The sequence below is a fragment of the Pleurodeles waltl genome, chromosome 7, assembly GCF_031143425.1.
Source record: "Pleurodeles waltl isolate 20211129_DDA chromosome 7, aPleWal1.hap1.20221129, whole genome shotgun sequence".
In the NCBI taxonomy this organism is placed as follows: Eukaryota; Metazoa; Chordata; class Amphibia; order Caudata; family Salamandridae; genus Pleurodeles; species Pleurodeles waltl.
Window position 1 is genome coordinate 44,148,661 of NC_090446.1, and position 13,925 is coordinate 44,162,585.

The 13,925-nt window shown below is 47.7% G+C and overlaps 1 protein-coding gene across 4 annotated transcripts in view; it reads left to right on the top strand.

The window, feature by feature from the left end:
• Nucleotides 1–13,925, top strand: part of LOC138303593 (putative DBH-like monooxygenase protein 2) — a 186,845-nt gene that overhangs the window by 67,201 nt on the left and 105,719 nt on the right. For all 4 annotated transcript variants that reach the window (XM_069242867.1, XM_069242866.1, XM_069242868.1 and 1 more), the window contains exon 11: nucleotides 7,873–8,003. In XM_069242867.1, coding sequence (XP_069098968.1) covers nucleotides 7,873–8,003 — 131 coding nt within the window. The remainder of the gene's footprint in view (nucleotides 1–7,872; nucleotides 8,004–13,925) is intronic.

Sequence of the window (13,925 nt, forward strand, 5' to 3'; positions counted from 1 at the left end):
TAAAGCCCTGAAACAATTTCAGTGACCTAAATGCATTGCCTGTGTCTGTTTGATTGTTTTTTAAACAAATATAAGAGATGACCTGATAAAGAAGTGGTGAGACGACTCAAGGACTAACGTGACCTTCTTGATCAAGCGATAATGAGTGCCCCCCATCCTAAAGATATTTGCTTCTTTGCACTGTAGCAGCACCTACACAAACAAATCAGGACTGGCTTTGGAGCGGTAGTCTGAGGGCTATAGCTCCTTTGTAAATACTTTGGACTGCTTTAAAGCTAGTTATAGTGAGGGAACATCACACTGTAAATGTATCTTTGTCGGTTTATTTCCACTTCACTGTGCAACCTGTGAGTATGGGGTGAAAAATTACTGGAATTCCCATCAGAGAGGTCCAGTGAGGGGATGTGGTCTGACAAGGCGTGTGGCTCCCAGACAGAGATCCGCTATCCAGACCCATCCTGAGTACCGCCTGATAATCTCACTGCCCAAAACATATGACAAAACAGATGTGACCCTAGGTACCTTGTGAAGAATGTGAGCACCTCGATGAATATCCTGGAACAGTGAGGTGACTCACTATAGTGAAGCACAAGGCTGTAGAATAAGATGGCGGTATAGGGGATACCCTGAAGCTGCGTGACTGCCAGCAGCCTGGGCATCTCCTTTTCAGCCAACAACAAATGCAGAGGCAGGACAACATTGGAAACCCATTTGGATGGGCGTAGCAATTGTCCTTCCTGGAACACATCGGAGGGGCGGTGCAGGCAAGTACCATCTTGCCTGGCATGTTACCCCCATATTTCACTGTATATATGTTGTTTTAGTCTATGTGTCACTGGGACCCTGCCAGGCAGGGCCCCAGTGCTCATAAGTATGTGCCCTGTATGTGTTCCCTGTGTGATGCCTAACTGTCTCACTGAGGCTCTGCTAACCAGACCCTCAGTGGTTATACTCTCTCTGCTTTCCAAATTTGTCATTAACAGGCTAGTGAGTAAATTTACCAATTCACATTGGCATACTGGTACACCCATATAATTCCCTTGTATATGGTACTGAGGTACCCAAGGTATTGGGGTTCCAGGAGATCCCTATGGGCTGCAGCATTTCTTTTGCCACCCATAGGGAACTCTGACAATTCTTACACAGGCCTACCTGTGCAGCCTGAGTGAAATAACGTCCACGTTATTTCACAGCCATTTACCACTGCACTTAAGTAACTTATAAGTCACCTATATGTCTAACCTTCACCTGGTGAAGGTTGGGTGCAAAGTTACTTAGTGTGTGGGCACCCTGGCACTAGCCAAGGTGCCCCCACATCGTTCAGAGCAAATTCCCCGGACTTTGTGAGTGCGGGGACACCATTACACGCGTGCACTATACATAGGTCACCACCTATGTATAGCGTCACAATGGTAACTCCGAACATGGCCATGTAACATGTCTAAGATCATGGAATTGTCATCCCAATGCCATTCTGGCATTGGGTGGACAATTCCATGATCCCTCGGGTCTCTAGCATAGTACCTGAGTACTGCCAAACTGCCTTTCCGGGGTCTCCACTGCAGCTGCTGCTGCTGCCAACCCCTCAGACAGGTTTCTGCCCTCCTGGGGTCCAGGCAGCCCTGGCAGCCCTGGCCCAGGAAGGCAGAACAAAGGATTTCCTCTGAGAGAGGGTGTAACACCCTCTCCCTTTGGAAATAGGTGTCAGGGCTGGGGAGGAGTAGCCTCCCCCAACCTCTGAAAATGCTTTGATGGGCACAGATGGTGCCCATCTCTGCATAAGCCAGTCTACACCGGTTTAGGGATCCCCCAGCCCTGCTCTGGCATGAAACTGGACAAAGGAAAGGGGAGTGACGACTCCCCTGACCTGCACCTCCCAGGGGAGGTGCCCAGAGCTCCTCCAGTGTGTCCCAGACCTCTGCCATCTTGGAAACAGAGGTGTTTGTGGCACACTGGACTGCTCTGAGTGGCCAGTGCCAGCAGGTGACATCAGAGGCTCCTTCTGATAGGCTCTTACCTCTCTTGGTAGCCAATCCTCCTTCCTTGGTAGCCAAACCTCCTTTTCTGGCTATTTAGGGTCTCTGCTTTGGGGAATTCTTTAGATAACGAATGCAAAAGCTCACTAGAGGTCCTTTGTATCTACCTCTTCACCTTCTACCAAAGGATCGACCGCTGACTGCTCAGGGCGCCTGCAAAACCGCAACAAAGTAGCAAGATGACTACTAGCAACCTTGTATCGCCTCATCCTGCCGGCTTTCTGGACTGTTTCCAGGTGGTGCATGCTCTGGGGGTAGCCTGCCTTCACCCTGCACCAGGAGCTCTGAAGAAATCTCCTGTGGGTCGACGGAATCTCCCCCCTGCTAACGCAGGCACCAAAAGACTGCAAAACTGGTCCTCTGGGTCCCCTCTCATCCTGATGAGCGTGGTCCCTGGAACTCAGCAACTCCATCTAAGTGACTCCCACAGTCCAGCGACTCTTCAGTCCAACTTTGGTGGAGGTAAGTCCTTGCCTCCCCACGCTAGACTGCATTGCTGGGTACCACGTGATTTGCAGCTGCTCCGGCTCCTGTGCACTCTTCCAGGATTTCCTTTGTGCACAGCCAAGCCTGATTCCCCGGCACTCCGTCCTGCAGTGCACAACCTTCTGAGTTGTCCTCCGGCATCGTGGGACTCCCTTTTGTGACTTCGCGTGGGCTCCGGTTCACTTTCCTTCCAAGTGCCTGTTCAGGTACTTTTGTGGGTGCTGCCTGCTTCTGTGAGGGCTCCCTGAGTTGCTGGGCGCCCCCTCTGTCTCCTCCTCCAAGTGGCGACATCCTGGTCCCTCCTGGGCCACAGCAGCACCCAAAAACCTTTACCGCGACCCTTGCAGCTAGCAAGGCTTGTTTGCAGTCTTTCTGTGTGGGAACACCTCTGCAAGCTTCATCGCGACGTGGGACATCCATCCTACAAAGGAGAAGTTCCTAGTCCTCTTCTTTCTTGCAGAACTCCAACAGGTGGCAGCTTCCTTGCACCCTCAGCTGGCATTTCCTGGGCTCCTGCCCACTCGCGAATATAGGACTTGGTCCCCTTGTCTTACAGGTACTCAGGTCCGGAAATCCTCTGTTGTTGCATTGCTGGTGTTTGTTCTTCCTGCAGAATCCCCCTATCACGACTTCTGTGCTCTTTGGGGGTAGTAGGTGCACTTTACACTTACTTTTCAGGGTCTTGGGGTGGGCTATTTTTCTAACCCTCACTGTTTTCTTACAGTCCCAGCGACCCTCTACAAGCTCACATAGGTTTGGGGTCCATTTGTGGTTTGCATTCCACTTTTGGAGTATATGGTTTATGTTGCCCCTATACCTATGTGCTCCTATTGCAACCTATTGTAATTTTACACTGTTTGCATCACTTTTCTTGCTATTACTTACCTAATTTTGGTTTGTGTACATACATCTTGTGTATATAACTTATCCTCATACTGAGGGTACTCACTGAGATACTTTTGGCATATTGTCATAAAAATAAATTATGATATTGTGCATATGACACCAGTGGTATAGTAGGAGCTTTACATGTCTCCTAGTTCAGCCTAAGCTGCTTTGCCATAGCTACCTTCTATCAGCCTAAGCTGCTAGAAACACCTCTTCTACACTAATAAGGGATAACTGGACCTGGCACAAGGTGTAAGTACCTCTGGTACCCACTACAAGCCAGGCCAGCCTCCTACAGGCGGAGGTACGGAGTGGAAAAGGCCCAGGAGCTTGCCGGGGCTTTTCAGAGCAGAGACCAACTACTTACTCGGGGCAGCCATCAGACTTCTTTGATTGCACAGCTCCATTGGACAAGTAAGTACTACAGCCATACTGGCTACCCCCCTACCAGCTCCCCCTTTGTACCCTGAAGGTTAGCTGTGGTAAACTGTAGCAGCAATATAGTTGAAGCAAGCGGGGCACTATTACGGTGGTGGGCTGGCCCTCTGCTAAGGAGTTCAGACAGCGGTCTGTAGCAGAACACGTGTGCCCCCGATCTGATCCGATCCGCACAACCCACAGAGACAGTACAGCTTTGGTATGGTGATAACCCCTGTTGGAGGACACGGGGAAGGATACCATCTTGCAGAGACCTAGACATAAAGAACACTAACAGCAGACACTGAGTGGTTGCCTGGGGTTTGCCACCAGACACCTGTGGCGATGCTGCTGTACCAGCTGCATGGGTGGGCACTCTGTCAGCCGGCGCCTACCTTTCCAGGAATCAGAGACCCGATGTGGGCACAGAACATGCTAAGGTACGGTCTGTGGATTTGTGTTCCCCTTAGGACCCCATTGTGCTGTGTGCCATGTGACAGGAGAAGTGGGAGGGCAAACGCTGCCCTGAACAACTGTGCAGCATCCCACCTCTTAGCTGGCCCGCTGCCTGGCTCTAGGGTGCCCGGCACCCTCTGGACACAGAGACAAATTGGATGCTACTGCAGGGATGTGCGGATCCATAGAGTGCTCGCTCATCGCCAGGAGTTCACAAGGGTAGTTGCTTGCTGTTGATGCCCCCACCAGAGAGTTCTCTGACCAGAGGTCCGGCCAATACGACAACAGGAGGGAATGGCCAATACGACAACAAGAGGGAATGAGGTTACAGGCCCCCTGCCTCAAAAGAGACAGTGGGAAACCCTGCATATAGATATAACCCCCTGAACTCTGCGGCTGAACTGAGGAAAAAGCGGAGAGCCACCCCTCTGCACTCATTGACCCCTGGCCCCCAGGCTGTGGTGACACACATCATTGCCTAGGGTGCTCGAACCTTGCAACCCCGGAAGGAGAAAAGAGTGTGGCCTTTAGGACTCCTGGGCTGTCCCTGGGGGAATTCACAACTGGCAGAGCCTGCACCCGCATCACATAAAGTGCACAAAATCCTGCTGTTGCTTGCCACAGGGGGACACTGCGCCATAAGGGGCAAGTACTCCAGGAAGAAGGACCCCTGTGATCCCTGTCTGACCCAGGAACAAGACTCTGCCACCTCAGAATCTATGTCCATAATGGATAGCTCTTCACAGGTAGAGCACAGTAGTGTGACCCTGGACACTATCTTAGGACCAATAGCATTGAGAGAGGCATTCAAACTCAAAATTTACACCATGATAATGGACCTGGGGCTACTGAGACACAACCACAGGAGACTAGTGGAATTGTTCACTTCTGCTGAGCGCACACTTGATGACATTAACTAAGGACATGCGGGCATATCGTCCAGTAGCAATGTTAAATATGGACTACAAGATCTTGAGCAGCATTTTAGCCACCGCCTTCTCCCACACGTCTACACTTATCTATACCGACCAAAGTGGTTTAATCCCTGGGGTTAATATGGCACAGAACATTTGTAGACTACTCTCTATCATGGAGACTGCCAGTCTTGGAGAGGATAGAGTGGTAAAAGGCTCCATTGATTTTGGAAAGGCATTTGATAGCATACAGTGTGACTATTTGTACATGCTGATGGACAAATAAGGGCTACTTGGGGGAGGTTCATCCAGTGCACCAGACTTCTGTACAGTGAAAACCCACAGGACGAGTCTGCACTGGCAGGGAGATAGCCCACTCCTATGAAGTGATGAGGGGTACTAGGCACGGTTGCCCCCTCTCCCTGCTGCTGTTTGCCAATGTTGTCGAGCCACTAGCTCTTGGAGCGTGGATGGAGTAATTCTATTGAGGGCTAGTACGGCGAGAGAACCCCCACAACATCACACTCTATGCAGATGATATGCTCCTGTTTCGCAACAATATGGTGGTAGATGAACCAGGAGCAATATCATTGTTGGAGCAATGTGGAAACAACTCAGACCTCTGTATTAATTGCCAAAAATCTGTTTTATACCCTTTGAAACACTCAATGCATAGGCCATCTGACTTACATGGCCTGGCATTGGAGTGTATGAAATACTTAGGGGTTAAGATATATCATAATATACAAGGCATTCTTCATGGTGAGATTGGAGCAGCTGTAACGGCACCAGCGTGGGATTCTGGAATACTCTTCCTTTATCAGTCGCAGAATGAATAGCGGTTGAGAAGACGGTGGACCTCCCCGCTTGCTTTATTCTTTCTCCACACTGACGCCTATTATTCCCTATAGACTGTTTGCAGAGACAGACTCGTTGTTGGTGAAGCTAATCCATGGCACAGGATGGCATTAATGAAATTGCACAGATCCATCTTTGTTGGAGGATTAGCTGTGCCTGATTTTGCGGCCTACTGTTTGGCAGCCCAACTCCAATGGTTTAACCAATGGTTACACTTCTGATTGCACCCTGAGGGAGCTGTCCCAAAAGGAGCTCCTGAGCCTCATGTGCAATCCCAGATTTTCCTGACTCCCAAGTGCCATTTGGTCAGAGCTCTGTGGCTCTGCGAACTATCCGGCAAAGTTGGTTGTGCTGCCTCCAGTGTACACGGACCGACCTACCTTACTCTCCAGACATCCCACTGTGGAGTCTCAGGGCCTTCAATAATACAGGGGTGCTTCAGAGACTGATGGAATGGACAGCATTTGGCATAATTGGCTGGGAGATCTGTACAGAGATGGCACACTGTTATTATTTGAAGAGCTCTCGGAACTCCTAAAACTGCCCCCGGAACAGTTCTTACTGCATTGTGCAGTAGAGGCATCCCTGTGGAACCACTAGAGGACCGGAATGACAGAACCCCCTACCCATCAGAGAAGCCAAGTTCTTTGCACCACATCCGGTAGGGTCCGGGCTATCACCCTCCACTACCAGGCGATAAAGGCAAAAATGGGAAGAAGACTTGGGTCTCCTGGTTACAGAATCAGAATGGGCTACAATACTGGCTAATTTTTAGATGATTTCCCACAATGTCTGATTTAAGGTAATTAAGTTCTATTTTTCGCACAGAGCACACCTCACCCCGGGGAACATTAGCAGACATTTGGGACAACAGATGTGCCATTTGAGAGATGTGGGGACCAGGGAGCAGAAATGCTCCAGTTGGTGCAGGCATGCCCCATCCTGTGCGTCTTCTGGGAAGGGGGGGTGACATATCAATGAGATTATAGAAAGGACAATCCCCTGTAATCCACTAGCATGCCTATTAGGGAGCTTCCCACTGCCACCCAAACACAAAGTGACCACTAAATTTGTGGACTTAGCCTTAATCCTCGCAAAGCATGCGATCACAATGAAATGGAAGGTTCCTAATAGCCCCCAAGTTAACAGGTGGAAGGAGGCCTTACTCCAACGGGCTGGATATGAAAGCACAGTCCTCTTCCAGGAAGTGAGGAAAAGGTGCAGCACAATAGACAAACCTAGAGCGTGGGACACCTTAGTGGAGTATATAAAATAGCTTGCTGTGAAAACATGAGTGGTGGGCCCTTTAAAGCACGGGGGACTCATCCATTTGTTAGTATACTTTTGACGATATTATTAGGCAGGAGTTGGGAAAGGGTGGGAGGTAAAAGGGTAGACTCATTTCACTAAATTAGTGAATGTCTTGGTTTTAGGATTGGGCTGAACTGTGATAATTTCACTGCGCACAATGTCACATTACATTAAAAAACTTCTTATCCTTGTACTTTTGTAACTGCATGATACTTGTACTGCCTCTTTACCTATGGCAACATGTTCCTTGCACCCGCCTACACTGATTTCCTCTGTTACAAAACAATAAAAGTTTGTTTAAAAATAAATCGGAGAGGTCCAGTTATGAGACAATGTGAAACATATTATGGACAGACATATTACAAAAAGTAATTATTCCTTTGGCTACTTTCTACCGTATTATGTACCCATGTGTGCCACAGGCAGTAGTCACATCACCTGTGTGGCAATGGTTTGGAATAGCTGCACCAGCCTAAATAGTCTTGTCTTATTGTGTCTCCCCCCAGGGTGGTATTAGCACCACTGAAGAGATGTGCTTGGCTTTTCTTTACTACTACCCCAGGAACAACATCAGTCAGTGCGTGAGCATCCCAGATTACAGCCCTGTCTCATCATTCCTTGGCTTCAACATCACCAGGTATGTGTATGTTCTCATCCAGTATCAGATATAAATATATAAATTAGTTAATGTAAATTCTCATTTTTACCAAGTCCAAATCTTCCTGTCAAGCATTTTTCTCTGTGAGGTGTATCCCCATCTCAGAGACAGATTATGCTGCAGCTCCTATTAAAAAAAAGTTAATTCTTCCCTTCGAATTCTCAGAAAAAACATTTTTACTATTGCTTTCTTTCTTTAATTTTGTCTGTCTGGCACTTAGGAAGACTCATCCTTCTACTTACACCAACCATGGACAGCACCTTCCATGCATATGATCTGCCTTGCTTGTCTTGCCCTTTCTTTATGAAGCTATACCACGAGGCCTTGGCCCTTGACCATACATCTGGGAAAAGCGGAATTCCTATGTGCTGAGGGGCATATTTTTTTAAAGAGCTGTGTCACCTTTGTGCCACACAATGGGGCGCATTGCAACTCTTAAGTTAGATTTATCAAGCCACACAAGGCAAGGGTGTCCACACTTGTGCTAGGCAGCAGATTTTGCACCAGCGCACGGAAATGACAGGAATGCGCCAAACAATGTTAAGTAAGGCACATTTCCGCCATTTCCCATCACTCACCGCTGCATGGTGACTTGCTGCGCTGCGTGATTTTTTAATACATATGCCCCTGAATGTAGTCTCACCATCAACTGATCTGACTAATACAAAATACATTCAACCAGCAATTGTGGTGTAAACGCCTTGACCATTAAGGTACACTTGAAGTTAAAAGTTACTCAAAGGTCATGACATTTCCTGGGGCTCAGTGAACTGTATTCTAGGCAGTCAATATAAGTGATCTATCTTTGGAGCTTCTGAGTATGGACAGAACAGTGCATCTGCACTCAAGCTGACTTGGAGATGACTTTAATCAGGTACCAGCACTCTGAAGCTCACCACATCAGCTGGAGCCAAAACTAAATGAGGTGGTAACCAATAGGAAAGGTGCAAGCTCACCCATGTATGGATCAGGACCCCTACCTCACTATCAGCTTAGAGACACACTAAGGGACAAGTATTCTAAAAAAACAGCAGATATCTTCAGCCCCTGTAAAGGGAACGGCTACAAACCAGCACCAGGTTGACATATCAGAGCCACAGAAATGAAAAACCCAAACCAATAGGCCCAAAGATGCACTGCCAGCACCACTGCAAAGATTGCTGAAATCAAATGATGTGCTTTTTCTATCATCACTTCAGCAGCTATACATCTGCAGACCAGTCTTATTCACAAAACTGTCCAAATGTATCTGTTTCGAATCAAGACTGAGAAGCCTTACTATTCCTATGAGCACTATTCTAAAGAGACCAAAATGGTCTCCTCATTGCAGGCTTTCTAAATTGTGTGACACATAGACAGGTCATTCTGCATTTTTATGGTCTTTCTCAGTTCCTCGATTTTGACAAATGTGTATTATGTGCAAAATGGGCTTCACAATTAATGTTAATTCTGCCATACAGCACTTCAAGGAGAGGTGTTTGATACCCACCTTTGTTTGTTGACTCCAGACTGTCAGTTCCACAAACAATACTGGAAATTCAGACGAGACCCCACTTTTTACCAAGTGCAGTCTTTGCCAGTCTGTGTAGCAATGTGCACAGCCCTTTCATGCCTCCACTGGATGTGGTGTGGCAGAGGCCATAACCATCAGGAACAGCAAACATCTTCCTCAACACCTGCCAATAACTGCAGCATATGAGTTTTTCTCTTGACTGGCTTGCGGTTACCTCAGACCGGTCAGTTCCGCAGGTTATTCACCATGGTTACCCCCCTCCGTTCCTATTTGTCCTACTTCTGTGCTTCTGAATTTGGCAGATCACAATCCCATTGCCTCCCAGGAAGTTCATTGGTTAACAAGGTGGCCATGGAGTGTCCCAGAGGTAGAGAAGGGTACTGGATGTTACTCCCAATACCTCCTAATGCCGGAGAAGGATGGCAGACCCATACTGATTCCAGAGCTTCTGTTCTTGAACACCTTCTTTTGGAATGGCATGTTAAAGCTTCTGGCCCTGACAGCTGAAGTCCTGCAGTAAATCAGTGTTCTACACTCAAACTGCCACAACCTACACTCCCTTGATTGGAACTGATTCAGTAGTTTTGGTCTGGCCTCCGAAGTAGTAGACCTAATTTTGGTGGCTTGGAACTCTTGTTCTAAATCAATTTATTCTTGCCTCTGGGCAAACGTGTGCGGCCTGATGTGAGGACCATCAGACTGACCCAATTCAGGCCAAGTTTTCTGATGTGTTGTTTGTTTTGTTTCAAGCCCAGAAAGGCTTTTCTGTGGGCATAGTGAAATGTTATTTGCAGGCCCACTAGGCCTTTGTCATCTGTATGGCCAAGCTTTGTTGTTTTAGTCACCTTTTGTCATGTGGTTCCTAAAGGGGCTCAGTTATATGTTTACTCCTGCTCCTATAATCATGCCACAGTGGTATCTTAACTTAATTTTCACTTCATTCATACACACTCTTTTTGAGCCTATGTGCAACTGCTCTGAATGCTTTCCTTATTAAAAAGATTTCTGTGTTTCATGTCAGTGAGCTATAGGTGCTGTCAGTAGACCCACCATATATCACATCCTTCCCTGATAGCTTGGTGCTTTGGACTCAGGCTTCTTTTCTGCAGTGGTGCAGCCCTTCAACGTGGAGGAGTCTACCACAATTTCCAGCTTCTTTTCTCTTCCACATCATTCTAAAGAGGTTGGAAGGCTTAATTGGTTGGATTCAAATAGAGCATTTCTTTTCTGCGTAATCAGACTAAGGTATGACAGGTGGATGACTAGCTTTTCCTGGATTAGCTGGTACTAGGAAAGGAGGGGCCATTCTGAAACACACCTTCTTCAGATTTATCATCCTGTGCATAAAAATATGTTGTACCCTGGCAAAGAAGGATCCTCCTGAGGGCATTTTGTCCCATTCCACAAGAACCAAGGCTACCACTATGGCACTGGCGAGCGGTGTTCTGGTGTGGGCAAACTCCAGGCTTCTACTTGTGCATCCATCAACACATTCACCAAGTAATCTCTCAACTCTCAAGTCCGCAATGAGGGACATTCTTCCCCTCGGTCCTGCAGGACTACTTAAAGGCTCATCCCTCAGATCCTCCACTTTCTGGAAGGTACTACTTTAATATCTATTCACAGAGTATGTAACTTGTTCTTCAATCCCACCCAACTATCACTCCAAACAGATCAACATAAAGTGCCTTACATTTCGACTGCTGTAAATTTCACAATTAATTTTTCTTGCATTTTTCAAATAGAGGCCCGGCAAACCATATTTAGAAATATCTTCTGGCCTAGATTGTTCTTTTAAAAGAGCAACTGCAGGGCTGCTCCTCTGAAGGTGCTAAGAGTTTTCTGAGTGGATGCCATGTTTCATGCTACCGTTCAGCCAACTTTTTAGTTTTACAAAAAAGGCCGGGTGTGTTCTTGAAAAACAAAATAATGGTGACCCTGACAACATGGGTGCTTTCTCTTAATGTGTAAATGTTATTTTTCTATTTTCTGCTTGACGTTGCCAGGGTTTGGGAAACATCCATAACCACGACTCCCGAACAACGAAGTCGTGAACAACGAAAGTGGAACAACGCTTTAGTTAACCACAACTCCGTTGTTCTGTGCCTTAACCATGCATGTGCTGAACAGCACACATGTGTGGTTAAGGCACAGAAGAAGGGAGCCGTCTTCGTTGGAGGACGCGATCAGGTAAGTGGGGCTGGGGCAGTTTTAGGGGTGGGGGTGAGGGTGGGGAGTCAGCGCATTTTTCGTTTTAGGAGCGGGGGTGGGGGTTCACTGTAGTTTTAGGGGCAGGGGTGGGGGATTGGGGTATTTTTAGTTTTTAGGGGAGGTGGTGGGGGGGTCGCTGTAGTTTTAGGGGTGGGGGTCGGTGTTGGGGTATTTTTAGTTTTTAGGGGTGTGATGGGGGTCAGGGTAGTTTAGGTTTAGGGGCGGGGTGGGGGGTCGCAGTAGTTTTAGGGCCAGGGGTGCGGGGGTCACTGTAGATTTAGGGGTGGGGATGGGGTGTTGGGGTATTTTTAGTTTTTAGGGGTGAGGGTGTGGGGGTCGGGGTAGTTTAGGTTTTAGGGGGTGGGAGGTTGCTGTAGTTTTAGGGGCAGGGGTGGGGGTTGGGTATTTTTAGTTTTTAGGGGCGGGTTGGGGGGTCGGGGTAGTTTAGGTTTTAGGGGGTGGGGGTCACGGTAGTTTTTTTCGGGGTAGTTTACGTTTTAGGGGGTGGGAGTTTGTGGTAGTTTTAGGGGTGCGGGCCACTGTATTCTTAGTTTTTAGGGTCAGGGGCGGGGGGTTGGGGGAGTTTAGGTTTTAGGGGGTGGGGGTCAGGGTATTTTTAGTTTTTAGGGGCAGGGTTGGGAGGTCGGGGTAGTTTAGGTTTTAGGGGGGTGGAGGAGTCGCAGTAGTTTTAGGGACGGGAGTGGGGGGGGTCGCTGTAGTTTTAGGGGTGGGGATGGGGGTTGGGGTATTTAGGTTTTAGGAGCGGGGTGGGGGTCGGGGTACTTTAGGTTTTAGGGGGTGGGGGTCACAGTAGTTTTAGGGGCGGGGGTTCACTGTAGTTTTAGGGGTGGGGTGGGTGGCCCGGGGTATTTGTAGTTTTTTGGGGTGGGGTGGTGGGTCGGGTAGTTTTAGGGGTAGGAGTGGGGGATCAGGTATTTTTCATTTTTAGTGGGGTGGAGGGTCACTGTACTTTTAGGGGCGGGGTAGTTTAAGTTTTAGGGGTGGGTGTTGGGGTAGTGGTAGAATTGTTTTTCGGGGTGGCGGTTGGGGGGGTGGTAGTACGATTGTTTTAGGGGTGGCGAGGTTGGGGTGGGGAGAGTTGCATGCTGGAACCACGCATGCTGTTCACGCATGCACTTACCAGGAATGCCTTTACAACGAAAAATAGTTGTTAAGGCATTCGTGGTAAAAGCATTCGTGGTAACAACTCGGTCATTGTTCTGACCGCGTTGTTTAGGCATGAGTGGTTCCAGCATGTGTTGTTCCGACTCCTATTCCCAGGGTTTCCCTACTGATACCAAAAAACTGTCTGCTCTAAATAGGGTGGACAGTCTGATACAGACCATCAGTGTAGGGTTAAAAAACGGAGGAACCACTGGGGGTAACAACTGCAGAAATATAATGATCCATCTAACTCTAAATACAGGTAGTGAACAGCCAGGATGGTGGGCAAAGAGCTCTGCCTCCCTTGTGATGATGTACTCTGTATGCCAACCTCTAAAAGATGCCTGTAGTCACATATTCCACTTTTCTGGTCTTAAAGACGTTTATAATGAAGCCAGATAGTGTGTGGTGCTGCTTGTACCTAACGGTCTTAAAGAAATATTTGTCGAACGACCCGTTTTTGCTAATGACAGCATTAAATAATTGGTAAATTATTAATATAACAATTGTAATTCTACTAAAATAAATGAGCAGGTGAGACAGTGGATGAGCTCAGAAAGATTGAATGAAGAAGTAAATATTTTAGACTTCTTATGTATGAGCAATTGAACCTTGTGTAACACTAAATATGAGTAATAAACCTATAGTTGGAGTAGCATTAGCGGTCCAAAGGCCATGAATAGCATAACAGCACTTCTGGGCAGTGTACCACATTATAAAGCACCAGGGTTTGTGAAAGTGACATCATTGACCACCAGTGACATCACAGGCTTGGCCATTGTGCTTCCTGTAGCCACTCCTCAGGGGTATCTCATTGTCCAGCACTAATTAGAGTCCTGCTTCTGTCTTTGTGACCCATTAGAACAGGGTCCATGTGGGCAGTATCTGAAGTAACAAAGAGCACGTCAGAGGTATCAGGCACTGACTCTGCCCACCTTTCAGTGATGCCCCTATTGTGTGGCTGGTTAAGCAAAAAAACTGATGGATTAAACCCAGATCTGTGACTGGGGGGT